The sequence below is a fragment of the Papilio polytes genome, unplaced genomic scaffold, assembly GCF_000836215.1.
Source record: "Papilio polytes unplaced genomic scaffold, Ppol_1.0 DF822067.1, whole genome shotgun sequence".
NCBI classification, from domain to species: domain Eukaryota; kingdom Metazoa; phylum Arthropoda; class Insecta; order Lepidoptera; family Papilionidae; genus Papilio; species Papilio polytes.
In genome coordinates this window covers 7,194,563-7,215,470 of record NW_013527137.1, presented here as the reverse complement: position 1 = coordinate 7,215,470, position 20,908 = coordinate 7,194,563, and the positions used below count along the sequence as shown (strand labels likewise).

Below are 20,908 nucleotides of genomic sequence, written 5' to 3'. Positions count from 1 at the left end.
CTTAACATTTACGTTACGAATTTCCTAACTTACAACATTGTAAAAATTAATTTTGCAAAATTCTACAGCGCAATAACAAAACCAAAAGCTATTGTATAATCTATATTTTAAAAAATATATTGTCATGGGGCATTGTCTGTGATCGACTTTTCCAGGAAAATTGTCTATAATTTTCGGTTTTCCTTCGAGTTTTGTTAAATGTAAGAAACTTTTAAATACCTAATTCATGCTTATTATAAATACATTAACTGTTTTTATACAAATAGTGTTCGTAGTGTTTATGTCCTTAGTGTCTATGAACATAGTACGATATTTTACAAGCAACAGAGCAATGAGTGTCTTAGCCCCATCAATTTTCGTGAATCACGGTGGTGGTCCAATGCCATTACTTGGCGATAAGGAACACGAAGGATTGACTATATTCTTGCGTGACGAAGTTAAGAAGCATTTAGATTTAAAACAGTTAAAAGGTATTATCTTAGTTACTGCACATTGGGAAGAGAATAAAGTGACAATATCATCAGGTAAACATCACGATTTATATTTCGACTACTACGGTTTCCCGCCCGAATCGTATAAATACAAATACGACGCTCCTGGGAATCCAGAACTGGCTGGTAAATTAAAAAAAACATTGGACAGTGCAGGCATACAGTGTAAACTTGATCCGAAAAGAGGTTGGGACCATGGAGTATTTGTTCCCATGATGTTAATAAATCCAGCTGCAGATATACCTATAATACAAGTATCAGTACTTAATAACCAAAACCCTGAAGAGCATTACAACCTCGGGAAGGCTTTATATGAATTTCGGAAAGAGGGAATTGCAATTATAGGCTCCGGTATGTCATATCACAATATGAGAGAGTTTAGAAATAGTAGAAATAAGAAACAAGTTGTTAACAAGGAGTTTGATGACTTTTTGAATGAAGTTTGTACTGCGGACAGCGAAGAGAAGAGAAAATCTGGTTTGTTATCCTGGAGGTTGCAACAAGGGGCTGATGAAGCTCACCCACCTCGTGCAGCGGAGCATTTCATGCCCCTAATAGTTATAGCGGGTGCAGGAGGCTCTACACAAGGCCAGAGGATTTTTAACTGGGATATGGGTGGTACATTCCGTTTAAGTGGGTTCATTTGGAAAGCATTGTAATTACCAAATGCAATTTTTAACACAATAAGGATAAATGGGACTAGCTTTATATTTTTACTGACTTTCTACAATTAAAAAACCTATCTAAAACAATTTGTCAAAACTTAAAAGTTGATATGGCAGGGGAGGGGACACAATATCTCCTATGTAGCCACATATCTCCTATTAAGCCACAATTTTTCTATTGGTTATTGGTTTTTAACATGAAAAATACTAATTTTTGATCAATACCATTTGGCTTTGGCCGGAGAAGGGGACTCAACAATGTATATGTAGACAATTCTAAACCACTTTTTGCTATTAACATCTGTTTTTATTTAATTAACTTTATATATGTTAAATATTAAATTAAGTGGATTTGGCAGGGGAGGAGACTCAACAATGAATATGTAGGAAATTCTAAACCTAAAATAGCAAAAATGCTATTTACACCTTCTGTTTTTATGTAATTAACTTTATTAAAGTTAAATACTAATTGTCAATACTTTAAAAAGTACATTTGACGGGGCCAGGAGACATGTAAAAATGACTATGTAGATTTTGGTTATTGTATGTTCATGTATGTTATAATTAATTGTGTTAATTTTTAAAGTTTTGTATTGCTTCTATAGTTTGTGAGATGTGAGAGACCCAAAGTATGGGATATGTCCTTTCTATGTCCACTCTGTTGGTTAAATAGACAATATCTGCAAATAGACTTGTGGTGAATTTCAGGTGCCACTTGTTGGTCATCTTATAAAAACAAAAAGCAGTTTTTATAAGTTGACAGTGGAAATTCACAAAAAAAAACACTTTTTACACAAAATTATAATAGTTACGGGTAATTATAATTTAGTAAGGAACCAAAGTTTATATGAAATTTGAATTTTTAAGCACATATTACATATGTAAACTAATTTAAAATTGGAACTGAACATTTATTTAACAAAGACTAGGATTTTCCTTGAATTTTTGACATAAAGATGATTTTACCCTGTTCTAAATTAAAGTAACATGAAATGTTCATAAATGTTGGCATCTATACGTATAATAAAATCGGAGTGTCTGTAATATCTAAAGAAAAATTCCAGATTTTGGAAAGATGATGTATTTGCATTGCTGATAACGAAAATGGCATTTAAAAATTTTTTGTCTGTCCTCAAGCTGTGTTTGTTCCGGGTAATCTTCGTAACGGTTGGATTTCGACCGGTTTTTCACTGAAGGGTAGCTGACAGACAAGCATATGGGCTACTTTTTTATCTAAATATTGCGTGGACAAAGTCGCGGGCAACATCTAGTTATAACTAAAAGCTTAGTTCATTGGATATTAAAACTTGATGCTTTATTTATATTATTAAATTCTAAATTACAAAGGGACCAATTATAAAAATGCTAAATTGTTATTGACCTGCATATTGTGCATGCAATTGTGTTAATTTGTATTGAACAAAGAGATTCAGTTATACAATAGAGCAGACTTAACTATTTACAATTATAATAAACAATATGTTTTGCTTTTAAATCCACTGGACAGGGTATGAGCTCGTAAGTTGCACACCTTTGACTAAACAATTGCATGACTGTGCGGTAGTCGATTGTTTTGCACCATTCAACTGTTTAGTTGCACAACTAAAAGTCGAGTAGTGTATGCACCTCCATATAAGCTAGTAGGAATCAAAGCGAGACTAAACAGTTGTTCGCTGGGGCGCTCTTATTTGTGGTTGTTGTTCACCATGGCACTTACAAAAATTAGCGCGGGTTAATTACGAATCATGAGAACGTTTTCGTATTTTAAACGACTTAATCTGTATTAGATTTGTACAGCGCCTCTTCCAAGCGTAAAGTACACCAACAAAACTCACACAAATGTCGAAGACCTAATACGTAATCGCAAAGTGAGGCCAAAAATTCATAATAGACCCCCTGTTCAGTGGAATATCAAATTTGTACAATTGATGTATTTGGCGATGTTTTGTTTTTTGAGACGACGCGAAAAAAAACCTATAAGACATAACCTTTAAATATCTGTATGGAAATGTGTACTAATTACGGTGGTAATTGTATTTTTATTATTATTTCGTCGTTTGGGCAACCTGCTATCTAATCGGTTATAAGAGGCGGAGTTTGTCTCGTTACGAACAAGGCATTTTTTTTGTAAGTCAAATGCCGAGGATTTTCGCTACTGTTCCTGATAGTAACAATTTTATTGAGGTATTGGGTATTCTCTATATTATTCAAATATAACTTGGCATAATGTTGTTGGCTAGGATGTTGAGTAATTTATAAATAAATATATTTTGTTACAAGTTGTGTATTTTTTTTATTCAAGTACTAATCTAAACTTTCTTCTTTTTAATTAGTTATTGGCTTTAGTGAATCTATCAACTTCACCTCTCTCTCGTGTACAGGGGCAAGGGTAACCCAATCTGTAAACCACACGAGATCTTGCATTACTTGAAACCTATCTATTTATATAGATCAGTGGTAAGAAGAAAGTGCAATCACTTTCAGGGAAAATACCAATGATGTCCTGAAAATTTCATAACGATGTTTTCTATTTAATTTTGATGACTGGTATTAATAAAATAAAAGTCGTTATAAATCGCATTTTTTTTTAAATAAATCTTTACTTATCTGTGGAAACGTCAGAACACAGAAGTTTGTTTTGAAAATATTTTGACAGTTTCAATAAATAATTTCAGCATTATTGTTACGAGTTAAACATGAACGAGGAAAACCGTAAAAATATTGAGAGAAAGCGTAAATGTGACGATCTTCTTGGAATTGATAATGGTAAAATAATTAAAACCGAGATAGAAGATACAAGTGGGACGGAATCTAACCAGTCGGTGCCACTATTTGCATCGAGTATAAAAAAAGAATTAAACGCACAAATTAAATCAGAACCTGCAGAAGAAAATGTGGAAGATTCAAACGAAGTACCAAACGATTCTCCTGAAGCTATAAAAGATGAATGTAACCTAAAGCTTGAACTTTTCGAAGAAAGCGAAACGTCCATACAATTTTTAAATAATACAACTAAAGTAAGTGTTTTTTTTAAACGACCCGGAAATATAACCTATAAGATGTAGCTTTTAATTGTTTTTTTTATGTATGAAAAGGGGGCAAACGATCGGCGGGAACAGAGGTGGTCAACGACGCTAATGTCGTTTTTCATTATTGTCCCGTAGTCATGTTCTTAATCGGACATCTGCAAGTGCGCACCATTCTAGTACAATTGGGAAAACATACTAGTACACACTTTTAGGACCTTTAGTACTTCAGATTTGTGAGAACACAATACATGAATAGAATATAACGAGAGTTATATATTACTTCACATCAAATTTTAAGCAGGGTCAAACATATGTTATTAGCGAAAATAAATTTAAGTTATAAATGATTTTATACATTTTAGATTCTTATTACCGAAGGTGGATGCTTTAATCTGGCAAATATACAATCAAATGAAACAACGAAGAGGCAAACACCAATATCGTGTAGTGTACTAAAAGTACTAAATGTCCGATTAACAAAAGCTGTTCGCTAACATTACTTTTTAGTATGTCTTATGTGTACTATCCGAGACTACTTTGCGCAACTCACTGCTCTCTAATTGTTTATTTAAGAGACTATAATATAATACTTCTATATTCTCATTTTACAAAAACATTTACTAGTTGGGACATTACAAATTAAAAACAAATCATGCACTCGAAAATCTCCACTACTGTCAGTTTCTATTGTCTTGTTCAACAAATAATATTTTTTTTTTTCTATTCTCCAGCAACCTCAAGCCAGTAATTCCAAAACTAAAAAACAACTTGAAACCCAGCCTATTGTAGATGGTCCAAGGATCACAAAACAATTTGTAAGTTTTATTTCATTAGATTATTTAAACATTCAAAAGACACAATGTATGGACATGTTGACAAGACAATGAGTCATACACCAGAAAGTTTTAAGATTGAATGTGGATGGCTACAAAGGTAGAGGAGGACCGAAGAAAGTATTGATTGTGTGAAAGAGGATATGCTTAAGAAAGGAGTGGATTCAGATATGATGGCTGATAGAGATGTATGGAGCACATACTGTGCCGACCCTCCGTAAGGGATAAGGGCAAGTGGATGATGAAAAGACACTACAAAAAACAATAGCACCTAATTTCAGACCCATCAGAGTTCCTTAACAATTAATTTGATGGTGTCTAGTGACAAACAATTAAAAAATCTACTAATCTAGTTTAAAGCAAAATATATGAGATTTTGATTTTAGTGTGTTGGTAACAATATTTTTTTGCTACAAAACACAGTCTTGGGGGTATAAGATGGTAATTATTTGGCATACTCTAGACATGTGTAAAGCTCTGAACTGTGTCAAAAACTCACTAAGAGCTGTTGAGTTGTAGCTTAATAACTAAATTACCAGCTTATGAGACACAATGTACTATAGCTACTTGAGTTTAAGAGCCGCAAACTGCGCAGAGTGTATTGCATTGATGTATCCGCTTTATACAAACAGTGAGCAGATCTGTAGATATTTCGCCGGGTACTTCATCTGTGTGAAATTTAAAAAAAAACTTATAATATTAAAGTGTGACATGAGCATTTAAGAAATATATATGATAGACTAGAGATAAGGAACATTACTTTTTCACCGGTAACTGCTTTGTATGGTTTGTTTCTATCTATTTGATATTTTAACCTTAACATAGGCATTATCATCATCAACTTGCCCTTATCCCTTACGGAGGGTCAGCACAGTATGTGCTCCATACATCTCTATCAGTCATATCTGAAACCACTCCTTTCTTAAGCATATCCTCTTTCACACAATCCATCCGTACTTTCTGCGGTCTTCCTCTACCTTTGTAGCCATCCACATTCATTCTTAACACTTTCTGGGTTATGTCCCCATCGTCTCGTCGCATAACATGTCCATACCACGCTAACCTTTTGCTTCTTAATACTACGAATATGAAACTTGATTCGGTTTTATTATACTAATTTGTTAAAAAATATTGAAAATAATTATAGAAATAAATTTTTATTTCATGTGTGGTGGATAAAAGTTTATTTATTTATTTTTTATCTCCTTATCTGTGTTTTTTAAAATCAATCAAACAAATAGAAACCTCAAATTGTCAATTCTCGACTCAAAGAGCAAGAGTTTTAATTTCAATTTTCAATGGCAATAAAATTATCGCTGATGACTTTGACGTTTGCAATGTCATTTTATAAATTGACGTATCGTAGGGAAGGACCTTATATCGGATTCCATCCAATACCTAAACTATAACAACACTACAAACTGTAAAACTCGTAATATTTCTGGTAGAATATTTTTCTTACATAATTATACGAATGAAGGAGAAACAGAAAGAAACAATTTTATTTTTATTATTCCAACTAAGAATTTCGACGCAATCGTTTTTAAGTTCTATGAACTATCGAGAATCGATTAGATACATAACCGATTTTACATCCCAACTGGTCAAACCTTTCAACAACATGTCAAAATATGCTTGGTTTCTAATGATTCCAGTTAATATCTAGTTATTGATTTAATATAAATCTATAAAATAACGTATACAAATTTATTTTCGTGTTAAAGTTAAGTACTGGCGATCGATGACTTATTATGCATTTGAAAATTGCATTATCTGTTTTCAATATTTAACGTAATTGTTTTCGTGAGTTCGGTGTCTTCGGAAACGTTTATAGTGAATAATGGAGTTCAGGAAACGATGTAAAAATTTCACGGAAAAGGAGAAATTGCTCCTTCTTAAAGTGGTAAAACAATACGTCGATATAATCGATAACAAAAAGACTGACAGTGTTACCGTAAAGGCGAAAAAGCGAGCTTGGGCAGATCTAACGAATAAATTCAACGCTGTTTCTGAAACTGGATGGAGGAATGAAAAACAATTACATGCTTTGTATGATAATTTAAAGAAAATAGCTAAAAAGAATACGAGCAACGAAAAGGTTAGCCAATTTAAAATCAATATTATTCAATTTGTTTTTATAGTAATTTCATAAATGGACATTTTGCTTAATTCCCTAAAATATTGAACTGTCCACAGCCAAGACAACCACATTTGCAGATGTCTATCTTTAAGTGACTGATAAGGGGACATTCAGCGGATATCTCTCTTCCCATGCCTCTGTGAAATCCTCCCTTCCCTAATAAGGGTAGGATAGTGGATTAAAATTTTTCCTTCAACACTTAGACAAGAACAAATTACATCCACTTGCCTGTATACTAGCCTATAAGTCTCAAAAGTAAATCTATACATATAATAAATTGGAGTATGTTAGTAATTTCTTCAAGATGATGTATTCGCGTTGCTGGTAACGAAAATCGCATTAAAAAATGTCTGTCTATCTATCAGATAGCCACATTTGTCCTGGCAAATCTCTGAAACGGCTGAGCCTATTTCGACCAGACATTCACTAAAAGGTAGCTAACATAGACGGGCATATTATAGGCTTTATATCTTAATATTGCGTGGATTGTCACAGGCAACAGTAAGTATTAAATATAATTTATTCTTGTAAATTTGTTTCAGCCAGAGAAATATGAATCAAAAGATGGAACTATTTGTGTTAATACAAATACAATAGATGAGAAAGTTCTTGAGATAACTAAAGTTGATAACTTAACTATCGAATTTGATCCACTGGAAAATAATATTGACACATCCTCGCTTAACTATAACTATGGTAAATACAACCTATACTATTATAATAAAGCGTAAACACACACTTCTTTGTTGCCTAAGATGTCAGCAATTATAGCATATTTTTGAATAATCCTCTTTTTAATAAAGCCCTACACTTGCGTCACGCTTTAAGCTATATATTTTAACGCTATTAAACTCAAGGGGTAAATATTTTGGATAAAAACCCTAATGTGGGAAAGGGACCATAAGTTGCTGCCAACATTAAGGAAGCAAGGTTGCCATGGTTTGTCATCATGTCGTTTTCACATTTGTTATTGATAATTTGACAAATGTAAACCCGCGTACTTGGTATGACTGGAGAAGTCTAGTATTGTGTTAAGTTATTTGAACAATAAATCCTTACCTGGACAAAGTGGGGATAGACTAAGACCTAAGGGTTCTGTATTTCATAGTTTAAACTTCGTCCACGTGGGCATAAGAAATACTTAAATATAGCCTTAATAAATAGAAAACATAACTTTTTAAAAGTGAAAGTAATTTTTAAATTGGCCCAGTAGTTTTTGAGTTATTTCAATACATACAAGAATACTCTTTTCTCTTTTTATTAGTATTTATATGAGTACAATATATATTTATTACAGATACAGAGTCACGTGATTTTCTTGTAGAAAGCACAGATAATGAAGAACCAGCTGAAGTGAAAAGGCGTCGCTCATCAGTGGCTGTAACACCAGAAATAAAGAATTTAACGGAAATAAAAAAAAATAGTGTTCGAAATTTAAGTACATGTATAATAAAAAGGAAAAAAGACAAGCAAATTAATGAAGATGCTTTAACGAATAAGAAATTGGAAATTCTAGAGATTCAATATCAACAGGAGGTTATGAAATTAGAGAAAACTAGGATATTATTGGATCTAGATATTGAATTGAAAAGAGTTATTTTAGAAAACGCTAAATTGGATTTGGAATTGAAGAAGAATTCATGATAAATGTGATTTTATTAATAATATTGTAAATAAATGTATTTATTAAGTAAAGAATTTGTTGTTGAAAGCTTTACAAGCTTCGGTGGCTTAGTGGTTTGAACACTTGACTTGTAATCTACAGTTCTTGGGTTCAAACCCACTGTACCATATGATTTTCGCTTTTTCAAATTTTTAGATGTACATAATTTACCCGACGTTCTTACGGTGAAAGAAAACATCGTGATGCAAATCGGTGAAGAAATTCAAAGATATGTGTGAAGTCAACCCGCAGTACAGCGTGGTTGACTATGTCCTAGTCACCCCTATTAGGGTAGGCTCCGAGCCCCTTGGTGGGGATGTATAGTGAGCTGGTGATGATGATGATGATGTATATATTTAAATAAGTAATTAAATTCATTAAACTATTTTTAATAAGTCTGTAAATATTGTATTATAAAGATATATGTTATACATATTTTTTATTTCTCATTTATATTGAATTCTACTCCGTCCACAAGAAAATCATACTTTATACTTCATACTAATATTATAAATGCGAAAGTTTAGATGGATGGATGTTTGTTAGAGTTTGTAGCCTAAACGGCTGAACAGATTTTGATGGAATTTGGTACAGATGTAGAGGATAGTCTGGAAGAACACATACGCTACTTTTTATCCCGGAAATAGTTACGGTTCCCGTGGGATGGATTAATTTCGTATTTTGATGTTTACTCGATAATTCCGCAACGGTTCAACATATCTTATTGAAATTTGGCACAGATATAAAACAAAGTATGGAGTACAAGTGGGATAAGGTTCATCCCCGAAAAATGTCCGGTTCCCAAGGGACACGTTATTTATATAGTTCGTCTGTTTTCTAATACCACGCGGACGAAGTCGTAGGCAACAGCTAGTTAAAAATAATCAAAAAGAAATGCAAAAATATAGCCTATGTTAGGATTTTTTTAAATTCAGCCCAGTTTTTACCCCATTCATTACAATCATAAAACAAAGTTTTCCCTATATATTAATATAGATAATTAAGCTGTTACTTGAGACTTCGTTGAAATTAAAAAATATACCCTGTTACTCAGATAAATTACCTTTCTGACGGTGAAAGAATTTTCAAACTCAGCCCAGTAGTTTTTGAGTTATCTCAATAGATACAAAAATACAAATCTTTTTATTATAGATTGCTTACCTAAAATATTGTTCGACCAATAGCTGACGAAATTTATAATCTTCGGAGAAGTTATATACTGTATTACATTTTGGTATATTTTCATCAGGAGTGTCAATTAAAAAACTATCATTTTGCTGGTTACATATATTATGTAACACAGCGGTTGCGGTAATCACAGCTAATGTGTGTTGCAGATTTAATCTCAATTTTAGTGAAAGACATGGAAATCTATTCTTCCAAGCAATAATTGTCCTTTCAATTGTATTTCTAGTATTATTATGAGCCTTATTGTATAGTTTTTCTGCATTCGTAGATGGATTTATAATTGGAGTCATCAGATATTTACTACAAGGGTATGCAGAATCTCCTAGAAGGTGACCATCTATCTTGTTACTATAGAGTTGTGTTCGCAGCGATGAATTTTCAAATACAATACTGTCTTCAGTCGATCCATACCCATGTGCATCTAAATATCGTATATTTAATTCAGCATCACACACGACTTGCACATTAATAGAAGAAAAGCCTCCTTTATTTTTATATAATTCAGCCAGATTACCTCCCGGAGACTGGATAGGAATATGTGTTCCGTCAATACATCCTATTACATTTGGGAACCCAGCTATATTATAAAAAAGTTCCTTAACCTCTTGTAATTCGCTACCATTCGGCATGCTTATGTAAGATTTCGCTAATTTAGTTATTTCTTTGCTAACCTTGTACACAACTCTGGACATAGTAGTTTTATGTACATTAGTGTCGCTGATTTGAAGTGTTCCAGTAGCATAAAATCGCAATGTTATAAAGATTTGTTCCAATACAGATAAACTGAATTTTCGATGCGATACAGGTGTTAAAACTGGATTAATGAGATCGTTTAAATGCGATACAGTATTCTTATCAAGTCTGTATAGCATTTTGAATTCATCGTCGGAATATGTAAAGGGATCTCTTTTGTGCTTTGAACGTTTAAGATTCCGTGGTACGGATATATTGGAAATTATCTCTAGTACTTCAAAATCTGATTCCGATGAGCTGCTGGTGTTCAAATTCATATTTTACTCATATTTACTGAACTCAAGTATTTTAGAATGGAAAATCGTATTATAAACGATTTCTCTCTTCGCAGTGTTTTATTTTTATAGAAGAAAACACTTAAAAGTATATCAATTTAAATAAACGTAAAATGTTTACATCGCTGTGAAATTACTGTTTATGTTTTGTCAATCTTTGTTTTGCTTTTGTTATGTTTGACACTTCATTTGACAGTACATTAGGGATGTGAGTAAAACCGGTTATAAGTTGTTTTTCGATTATTGTTTTCATAGAACACGTAATCGATATATAACTACGGTTTTAAAATTTCGTAACAACAAATTGTTTCTCTATTCCTATTACTCTAAACTAAAATAAGAAAGAAAAGCTCAAAGTAAAAATTCAGTGGTAGACGAAAGCATAAGAAACCTTGTTTGAGTTTTTTACACAAACATTAACGCCCTTTCCCATATGTGGTAGATAAAGGTCCAGATAGACCTTAATTATAGTAAGTACTATTGATAAACTAAGTTGTTCGTTATGTTCGGATAGTACCCTTCTTTTAAGTAGTAAAATCGTTATACTCTTACTAAATTCGATAATTCAGGGGCTAACAAAATATTTTTGGGCCTGTACCACCAAATTGCAAATGGCCTGACAATAATTTAACGTATAAAATATGTCATGGATGGTTTAATATCGGATTTTGTTCTCTTATCTAGCAGTGTGTCATTTTGAAGCTACCTGGGCCTCTATCTACAACCTCTGGGACAGGCCCTAATAAATGCGAGAGTTTAGATGGATGTTTGTTGGAGTTTGCAACTTAAAATTCTGTTTCGTTTACAGGTTTATGAAAATTCAAATACAGATTCGGATGATGAAACGAAAAATAAAAGTTATACTTCAAGTAAAGTAAATTTAAACTCTGCTGCAGATATAAATGAGCCAGGCGATAATACCACGGAGAACGATGAAATACAACAAAACGAAGAATTATCTAGATGCAATAAACCAGTGAAAAAGAAAAATGATAAATTTAAAGAGATTAATTTATGTAATTCAATGAAAAATCGAGATGAATTTGACATTTTTGGTAATTATATAGCCAGGACCTTACGTTCCTTGCCAGGTGAACTGGGCATTATTGCAAAAACACACATAGTAAAAGCATTATCAGATTTTCAGCTCAAAGCATTAGGGCAAAAACAAACTGCTCGATTTATGTACAGACTTACGTCTTGTAATAACCCAGATTGTAGCAATTCATCCTGCTAGGGTCTGTCCCACTAAGTTGTAAATTAATAACAATCGCACGTGTAAAATATGCGATGGAAGTATCGTATTTTGTTCCCTTATCTGACAGTGACGTCATTTTTAAGTTATCTGAGCCTCTATCAGCCAGTTGTGGGACAGACCCTAATGGTTTTAGACGTTCATCGCACAACTGTGCGATTGTCGGTTTAGCAGCCAATTTAACTGTTTTGCATAACTAAAAATCTAGTAGTGTATGCACTTCCATATAAGCTCTAGGAATCAAAGCTTCTTCTTCAATCTTAAACGCTCTTAGTTTTAATGTCACGTAGGTGCGATAAAATCAGGGATATAAATACGTATCTATACTATTATAACAAAGCGTAAACACACACTTCTTTGTTGCCTAAGATGTCAGCAATTACACCATATTTTTGAATAATTCTTTTTTTAATAAAAATCCCTACACTTACGTTACGCTTTAGGCTATATATTTTCACGCTATTAGGGGTAAATGTTTTGGTTAAAAACCCTAATGTGCGAGAGACCATAAGTTGCTGCCAACATCAAGGAAGCAAGGTTGTCATCATGTCATGTCATTTTGACATTTGTTATTGATAATTTGACAAATGTAAGCAATAAAATAAAGTTTTAACAATCTCATGCGTGTGAAGCCTCACGGGAACAGCTAGTGTTTTAATACGATTGCTTCAACAGTAAAAACCAGTAATTGATGCAAGCTGAAAAACAATGACGTTATTTTTAAGCTATCTGTACCTTTATCAGCCAGTGATGGGACAGGTCTTTATTCAATAATGATCATCGTATATAGTTTTAGCTATACTATCGCTCTCGGCAAGATTTCCAGTAAGCCCTATTATCGACAATGAGTAATTCTAAGGGGATATTAAGAGGGTGTGATTAGCGCCTCTTTCTGTGAACAAATTGATGCTTAATATCGTTATTTTCAAAAAAAATCAGCGTACGTGCCTTTGATTAATCTATCGCACAACTCTTTAGTCACGATTTGATTCCTATGAGATTATACAGAGATGTACAACTCGATTTTTAGTTGTGTAAACATTTTTTACGTCGAAGTGACATCTGAGCGTATGTTTGAATGGAATAGACGGTTGACGTCAATTGTCTCATGACAACTCCGGTCGCGTTTTAGTCGCTCGAAAATGGTCGTAATTTTTTTTTTTTTTTTTTAGCTCAATGGTTGAATATTATCGCGTCAATTTTTTTTGTGGTTATTTTATAACAAGTAGAATCGTTAAAAAAAGAAACAAAAATACATGCATATTCCCTATTGTGCGATAGTTTCAGAGGTGTGCGCCCCCTCAAAAAGGAGGCTTTGATTGTGTCTTATGTTTGTAATTCATGGATTATTTAAGCAAAATTAGTTTAAGCCCAATTTGTAGCGTTTAAAAATATAAGTTTATTGGGATACTTATTAAAATAAAACTCTTAATAATAAAATCGTGTGTATATTTTAAAATAAAAAATAAACAATCACATAGACGACAAGATTTGAACAATACAATATAAAAGATCGTTGCCACGATACCTGCAAATAAAAAAAAAACTATTAATATGGCAACACTTGTGGCGCTGTGATCAATCTTTGACCTTAGAAGGGTATAGTTAAACAAGGATACCTAGACTGGTGAGAGGCGCTGCGATCATAGTTCTGTCAATATCAAAAACTAAAGCCCATACAAAATTCCATAAAAGATATTTCTTTTATAATATATTTATTACAAGTGTTAGCTTTTAAAAAGAGGTAGACATAGAAAGAGATGGATGGATTGCGTGAAAGGTGACATGATCAAGAAGGGAGTGATGACAGATGACGGATGATAGAGTGCTTTGGAGGACGAAAACGCGGTTTTCGTCTATAGTATGACCATCAGTCTATATTTTAAAGGAAGTCATTCGTGTCGAAATATTTAACACAAGACGACAAAAATCTTGTTACATTTTAATAAGAAGTCGCTACTATTAGACAACTTATTTATTTGATACTGTCGCTTTAAACTCAGAGCAACACTTCTCGCCAGACTATCGATGCGCGCCAATCTATCCATCCTCCTAGTGACATTGACAGCTGTCAGCTAGGGACGTGACGCTTATGCCGATAATCTAGAGTTGCGCCAATTCTAAAGCACGGTACTAATTTTATTCCTAACACTACTTAGCTGTTATAGTTTATTTCGAATTATACCCACCAGTTCAGTTATCCTTGTAAGCTAGCTTTGGAGACAAAAGTCTAAGGAGTAGAGTTATACGGTTACAATTAATTTACCACACAAAGAGCTTGTTAAATGAATACCGCCATCCATAAACATTAAGGAAACTAAGGGACTTTAGCGAAACTGATTCGCCTTAGATAGTTTTAGACAAATTAATATAATCGTACTTAGCAATATTAATTTAACCACTCCACTAGAGACTCGCTAGGAATGCGCGCCAATCTACCAATCCTAATGCATTGACAGCTGTCAGAAATGTGACGTTTATGCCAATAATCTAGTGTTGCGCCAATTTCTACAGCGCGGTACTAATTTTCTTCTCAACAATAGTAATATAATAGAGGCATTGTGTTAAAGAACGACCTAAAAGGACCCTATTCCCTTAACTACGTAAAGTTGACTACACGCTTCTCTTTCCCTCCACTGGTTTTTATATCCTTCATCTCTCTTATGTAACGAAATGCGATATTTTAGTCGATTTACCCTTGCCCCCTAATTTGTACATAAGTGGAGGAGATGAGACGCATAAGTCGGGGAAATGTCTTTCTGTACTTCCCCTCTTCTGATGATTAAAGAGAGGCAACGCATCTACAAATGCGGATGTCTATGGGCAGCGGTAACTTCGCCTTAGTTCACTTAGAGCACGCGCACACCTAAAACTCAACTATCGCAACTGCTTAGTCGCTTTGATTACTACCATATGAGCGTATACAGCGCACACTACTCGATTTTTAGTTGTGCAACTAAATAGTTGAATTGGCAAAGCAATCGATAATAACACAGCAGTTGTGCGATAATTTAATCAAAGGTATCACGCTCTTAAAAATGCGGTACAAATTCAAATATCAAATCAATCTTACTGTCTGTTTCTGAAGAAATTGTCCGCGACTAATGATTTCTCTTCGTCGCGGTATTTACTCGAAGCAAATCGACCGGGACCTGCAGCGTCTACAAAAATAAAAAAAACCTAAGTCGTTGATTAAAAAAAAAGCGTCATGATCACCGCTACCCATAAATCTACAATCATGCGTTACCTAGAAAACTATACGAAAAGGGAGGGTTACAAACGGAAAAGGAATAAAGAACTAAGGTACGTCCCTAGCCGAGTTAATTTTCAAGTTGTAATATCTATGGATAGCGGTGGACACTGATCACAGATATATTAACAAAATTATAATAAGCTAGCTGTTGCTTACGACCTTGTCTGCGTAACATTAGAAAAATAAAGATTTTGCCTATGTCACTTACTGATAACGTAGCTTTCTAAAGATAAAGGAATATTTCAAACCGTTTCAGTACTTTTTTAAAATTCCAATACATGCAAAAATCCAAAAATAAAAATCTTTCCTGTATAATATTAGTAAAGAAAAAGAAAAAGAGAGAAAAAATCACCCCAGAATACAAGAGGCAGCCTTACGTTTACTCCAGTCTCTTCCAGTGGTAGTTCAATCGTAAGCAGAGGGGACTTCCCTAAAATCTGTGTCGAAACGATTCATTTCACGCCTGTCTTATATGGTCGTGGCATTTCCTCGACTAGCTTTGACCTCCAGCAGACAGATGGTTCTCCTGTTAAATAATCCATCCATACCTTGCTTACCTTCGTCTACGCCTGGAGCATGACCTGCGACGACGACGTGGTCTCCGCCGCGGCAGGCGCACCCTGTATCGTCTATCACAATAGCGGCACCGCTTAAATGTTCCGCACTTCGACCGACACGCGCTGACAAACCGATAAAATACATTTAAAAAAATAATTTAAAACTATACAGTTCTGAAATCTGGTGGCGTTCCTTAAAAGCTGCATCAACGCATTGAAACGAAGCCACACAGTAACCAATAGAAGGCTATTAAATATGTCTGTTTGAAAACGCTTGTATTGCTACCTAATTGGAAGTTTGCTGTAAGGAACGAAGCAATTTTTCTGTAAGTGGATCTCTGAATGTACAATACCATATATAAAGAGATTTTAAACGTAACGAAATTTGGCGGCATTAGAAAATTTTTGTACCGACAGTTTTTAATGTTTTTAAACAGTTTATTTCTGGCCTAAAATAACGAATATGATATAAGATTTAAACTTTACTGGAAAAACAAGAACCTTACCAATAGTTTTCTAATTGTTTTAGTATTGTACCAAATGTACTTACGTCCTGGCTGTTCGCCTGCAAGAAGATTGAATTAAACAATTACGATATTAAAAGTAATGCATTAAAAATATTAAAAAGAACGTAATCTACCTCCGCCTCCGACGACATCGCGCCATATGCTGTACCTGAAATGTATTTTTTAATCTGTAATCAACATTTGGTACGAAATTAATTTTAAACGTTAGCAACACTTGGTCCAACAGATTATGCAAGCAGTTTCTTTTCTAGTTTACTGTTATTTAAAATTTTAACACTTTTATGTGACACTTTAAGTTGATTTATGCAGCCGATTTTTATCTGACACTAGAGGGTTTTAAAATATTTCTCTACAACTTTAAAGGTCATTCAAATAATTATATTGCACGATTCTTCCGTAATTCGTTTCTTCTAATATAATCACAAATATACTAAATAGAGTGTTTTATAAAATTCACGTTTTGCACCAGTTTTTTTTTTAACACGGCACTTACCAGTTATAATATTGCTAAAGATGATAAAACATTAGGATAATATTAATTTTTTGTGTGGAAATTTAAAATTTACTTGTGTCAAAAAGCATAATATGTTCACAATATCATTGATCTGAAAGTAATTTTTGACATTCCATTTATAAAATAAAAGAGAAAACATTTACTTGTCGAAATACAGAAAAAAAGTATTTAAGCAGGAAGAAAATTTCGATTGTCTATTGATTTCTTCTAAAATATCTTTTTCAAACATATAATTTTTAATTTGCAAATAAACGTAATAAGCATTTTCATAGTAAGTTTTTTTTCTCTGCTCTTTTTAAATAAAATCATGAGATTTGCCATTTATTTTATGTACTTTGACAAAGTTCTATCTCATTGAAACTTGGCGCGAATTTGCTTCAACACTTTTCACACAAACTAAGCATGCGTAACATAGCTCGGAACTGATTCCAAAGATCAGTTCACCTTGAATTATTGAGCTGCAGCTCAACTAAATTAGCAGCTCCCAGCTTTTGATGTAGTGTTCCATTTCTGGAAAAAATGCTTAACAGTTGTGGGTATAAATAAAACAACAAAATCACTTAAAACAAATATAATCATGATAAAATATCACAAATCTATACAGAATACTTAAATTTTAGATTCGCTCCTACTCTATGGTCATAAAAATTTAAGACTGTTCATACAAGCAACATATATACCATATACTAGCTCTTGCCCGCGACTCTATCCACATGAAATTAAAAAAAAACAATAAAAAAACGCCGCAAATCGCGTGCGGTTTTTAATACATTTTATGAACAAAAAAGTGGTTATTGTAAGAAAACCGTTAAAGATAGGTATATGCTATCGCGGACTTTTCTGTAGAACTTTTTGAGATCTACAATTCTTTCATACATCATTTTTATATACCTCTAACGGTTTAGGCAGCGTAAGCCGAGAAAAGTTAAAGTTAAGTGATTTTTTAACGCCGGCGTCCAGAAACACGCTGTTTATTAATAGATCCTAAACATTAATAATAATAAAATATAGCCTATGTTACTCACAGATAAATTACCTTTCTAAGGGCGAAAGAATTTTTAAAATAGGACCAGTAGTTTTTGAGTTATTTCAATACAAAAATAACAAATCTTTCCTCTCTAATATTAGTATAGATATAGCTTGTGCTTGTATATTGTGAATATACATTTTTATATTAAAAATAAAGCAAATACATTAAATAGCTTTAGTTAAAACAGTGGTAGAGCCCGCTTTAACATCTTTACACTGCAGGGCTCGTCCCAGCAATACCACGACCACACAGACAGGCGTGAAGTGGAAGCAATTCCGAGTACAGTCTGATGAGTGTGGTGCCGGAGGCCTGAATTCAGTCCCTTTTCTTAAGAGGAAAGGATGGGAAGGAAAATTGTATTTGACAGTGGAGACGCATAGGAAGGGGAAATGTCCTCTTTATGTGCGTCTCCGTCAATGAAGGGTAGGCAACGCTGAAATTGTAGATGTTTATGGGCAGCGGTCACTTCCATTTCGGTGGATTCAAGCCGCTTGCTCATTTGCCACCTTTTATTATAAAAAACCATTTAATTGTATCTCTTTCCTTCCACCTGTATTATATCTCTTTTCTCACTGTAACTTTTATTAAAATGAAGATTCTGTGCAAATAAAAACAACGGGACAGCTTTATATTTATTGTTTAAAATTAATTTTATATCCTTTCGATTCAGGATCTTGTTCCATTTGGAAATTATCGGTAGACAATCCAAACGGTTTTAGTATCATATTGCCCAAATCTTTTAATTTCCCGAGCATTTCCTTCTTTAATTTCTCATTCTTCTCTTCTATGAGAGGTGGTAGACGGATGACTGCTGCCTGAGCCTCTTTATGTCCTGGATCTATTTCTAGAATCTTCTTGTAGTCCACTAAACATTCATCAAACTTCTCCGTAGCTTCATATGATTGTGCCCTCCTGGAAGAAAAAAAAAAACAATCTAAATTCATACCAATAAAAAGAGGACAGATTTGTATTTTTGTATATATTGAAATAACTCGAAAACTACTGCACCGATTTCAAAAATTCTTTCAACATTAAAAAGGTAACTTATCTGTGAGTAACATAGGCTACATTTTGTATTATTTTTTTAATTTCACGCAGACAAAATCAAACAACAGCTATAAGGAATAATTTGGATATTTACTCTTCCTTTTTTAACAAATAACAGAAATTTGTAATTATCCATACTAGCTGTTTCATGTGGCTTCATCTGCATGAAATTATTAAAACTGTATTTTGTTGTTTACGTTTCATAAATCTTTCAATTGATAATGTCTAAATTCGAATACACATTTTACAACAAAGGCCCTTGACATTGGTTGCAAATAAGTTATAAGTAACCATGGCAACCTTAATTCCTGCTATTGGCTTGTAGTTTTTGTCCCTTTCCCACATTAGAGTTTTTATCCAAAATATTTACCCCCTAAGTTTAATAGCGTGAAAATATATAGCCTAAAGCATAACGTAAGTATAGGGCTTTTTATTAAAAAAAGAATTATTCAAAAATATGTTATAATTGCTGACATCTTAGGCAACAAAGTGTGTGTTTACGCTTTATTATAATAGTATAGAGTATTTTACTTAACAAAGAAATTTTATTCCTTACCTATTATATGCTTTTAAATATTTTTCGTCCAATTCAATAGCCTTAGTACAGTCTTTGATCGCCCGCTTGTATTTCTCTAATTTCATTTTCGCAGCACTTCGATTGCAGTACAAAATGGACCGTTGTTGTTCAAACTGTAGGGGACAGATTCTTAAACCTGAGAAACAGTTTTGAATATTGTTTATTGAAAATCACAGCACTATTGTTAAAATATTAAAATGGAGAAACTGAGAAAGTTTGTTCTGTCGTTTTTAACAATTTAAAAAAATAATAATTTATAATTTGAGTTAGAGACAATCTTACTAATGTTACTAATATTATAAATGCGAAAGTTTAGATGGATGTTTGTTAGTTTGTAGACCAAACGGCTGAACGGATTTCGATGAAATTTGGTACAGATGTAGAGGATAGTCTGGAAGAACACATAGGGTACTCATTTTTGTTTTTTTTAATTCCTCGCGGACGGAGTCGCGGGCGAAAGCTAGTAATATAATAAATGAGAAAATTTAGATGGATGTTTGTTAGAGTTTGTAGCCTAAACAGCTGAACGGATTTTGATGAAATATGGTATAGATGTAGAGGATAGTCTGGAAGAACACATAGGCTACTCACTTTTGTTTTTTTAATTCTACGCAGAGGGAGTCACGGGCGAAAGCTTATTAATAAATAAATTATCAAAACGAATATCATCCCAATTGAAACAACAAAACTATAGAAATAAGATTATTTTTAACATAACTTAAAACAAAATAATGGAATTAGTATCGTTGGGCGAAAGGCTTATTTGTTTTAAACGCAATTAGGTTAAATGTTCAGCAGAGCCATTTAAAGTCTTCATTTTTAGAAAAAAAAAAAAATGCAAATCCTGGCAATAATTTCAATTGAAAAATTTTCAGACCGGCTCTAGATTAAAATTACTATAATTCTGCTTACTTCATTATTCATTTCATATTTAAAAATTCTGAATATATGAATCAATATCGCACAAAATGGCGGTTGAAACAAATAGCCTTTCACCTGTCGATTTTTTTTTATATAACATAAGGTGGCAAAGAGCAAGGGGCCACCTGAATCCGCCAAAATGGCGAAGCGACTGCCCATAGACATCCGCAATTGCAGATGCGTTGTCTAC

General features: G+C 33.2%; 4 protein-coding genes and 1 long non-coding RNA gene across 9 annotated transcripts in view; 2 read left to right on the top strand and 3 right to left on the bottom strand.

Moving 5' to 3' along the window:
* Nucleotides 1–136: 136 nt before the first annotated feature.
* On the top strand, nt 137–2,002 carry LOC106107384 (extradiol ring-cleavage dioxygenase-like). Its single transcript, XM_013288225.1, has one exon. It carries the CDS (start codon nt 227–229, stop codon nt 1,148–1,150), a length of 924 nt encoding a protein of 307 aa, XP_013143679.1. The 5' UTR covers nt 137–226; the 3' UTR covers nt 1,151–2,002.
* A 1,763-nt stretch (nt 2,003–3,765) lies between these two features.
* Nucleotides 3,766–12,365, top strand: LOC106107349. 3 transcript variants are annotated; one of them, XM_013288175.1, is made up of 4 exons: nt 3,766–4,173; nt 4,917–5,000; nt 7,701–7,854; nt 8,456–9,036. In XM_013288175.1, exons 1-4 carry the CDS (start codon nt 3,853–3,855, stop codon nt 8,800–8,802), a joined length of 906 nt encoding a protein of 301 aa, XP_013143629.1. In that variant the 5' UTR covers nt 3,766–3,852; the 3' UTR covers nt 8,803–9,036. The 3 variants fall into 3 exon arrangements, with proteins under 3 accessions (XP_013143629.1, XP_013143630.1, XP_013143631.1); XM_013288176.1 differs by lacking the exons at nt 7,701–7,854; nt 8,456–9,036 and adding an exon at nt 11,846–12,365 and having other exon boundaries at nt 3,771–4,173; XM_013288177.1 differs by lacking the exons at nt 3,766–4,173; nt 4,917–5,000 and adding an exon at nt 6,220–7,116.
* On the bottom strand, nt 8,403–11,217 carry LOC106107348 (putative nuclease HARBI1). Its single transcript, XM_013288173.1, has 2 exons — nt 9,983–11,217; nt 8,403–8,536 (listed from the first exon to the last, which is right to left on the bottom strand). The coding sequence occupies exons 1-2, from the start codon at nt 11,017–11,019 to the stop codon at nt 8,530–8,532; spliced, it is 1,044 nt and encodes a 347-aa protein (XP_013143627.1). The 5' UTR covers nt 11,020–11,217; the 3' UTR covers nt 8,403–8,529.
* A 1,359-nt stretch (nt 12,366–13,724) lies between the features above and the next one.
* Nucleotides 13,725–17,251, bottom strand: LOC106107034. 3 transcript variants are annotated; one of them, XR_001225836.1, is made up of 6 exons: nt 17,123–17,251; nt 16,743–16,777; nt 16,653–16,667; nt 16,094–16,225; nt 15,366–15,453; nt 13,725–13,820 (listed from the first exon to the last, which is right to left on the bottom strand). It is a non-coding gene; the product is annotated as an uncharacterized LOC106107034 (long non-coding RNA). The 3 variants fall into 3 exon arrangements; XR_001225834.1 differs by having other exon boundaries at nt 16,103–16,225; nt 17,123–17,242; XR_001225835.1 differs by lacking the exon at nt 13,725–13,820 and adding an exon at nt 15,019–15,169 and having other exon boundaries at nt 16,103–16,225; nt 17,123–17,244.
* A 1,529-nt stretch (nt 17,252–18,780) lies between these two features.
* The window catches only part of LOC106106978 (tetratricopeptide repeat protein 1-like), a 4,488-nt gene continuing 2,360 nt past the window's right edge, over nt 18,781–20,908 (bottom strand). Inside the window, exons 3-4 of the mRNA XM_013287642.1 lie at nt 19,777–19,933; nt 18,781–19,085 (exon numbers count right to left, since the gene is read on the bottom strand). Coding sequence (XP_013143096.1) covers nt 18,806–19,085; nt 19,777–19,933 — 437 coding nt within the window. The 3' untranslated portion in view covers nt 18,781–18,805. The remainder of the gene's footprint in view (nt 19,086–19,776; nt 19,934–20,908) is intronic.

Excerpts from the sequence above, each read along its gene's own strand:
- LOC106107384 (XM_013288225.1), top strand. The coding sequence starts at position 227 with ATGCTTATTATAAATACATTAACTGTTTTTATACAAATAGTGTTCGTA.
- LOC106107349 (XM_013288175.1), top strand. The coding sequence starts at position 3,853 with ATGAACGAGGAAAACCGTAAAAATATTGAGAGAAAGCGTAAATGTGAC. Across the intron at positions 4,174-4,916 it reads TTTTAAATAATACAACTAAA|CAACCTCAAGCCAGTAATTC; the intron begins GTAAGTGTTTTT and ends TCTATTCTCCAG. Across the intron at positions 7,855-8,455 it reads CTCGCTTAACTATAACTATG|ATACAGAGTCACGTGATTTT; the intron begins GTAAATACAACC and ends TATTTATTACAG.
- LOC106107348 (XM_013288173.1), bottom strand. The coding sequence starts at position 11,019 with ATGAATTTGAACACCAGCAGCTCATCGGAATCAGATTTTGAAGTACTA.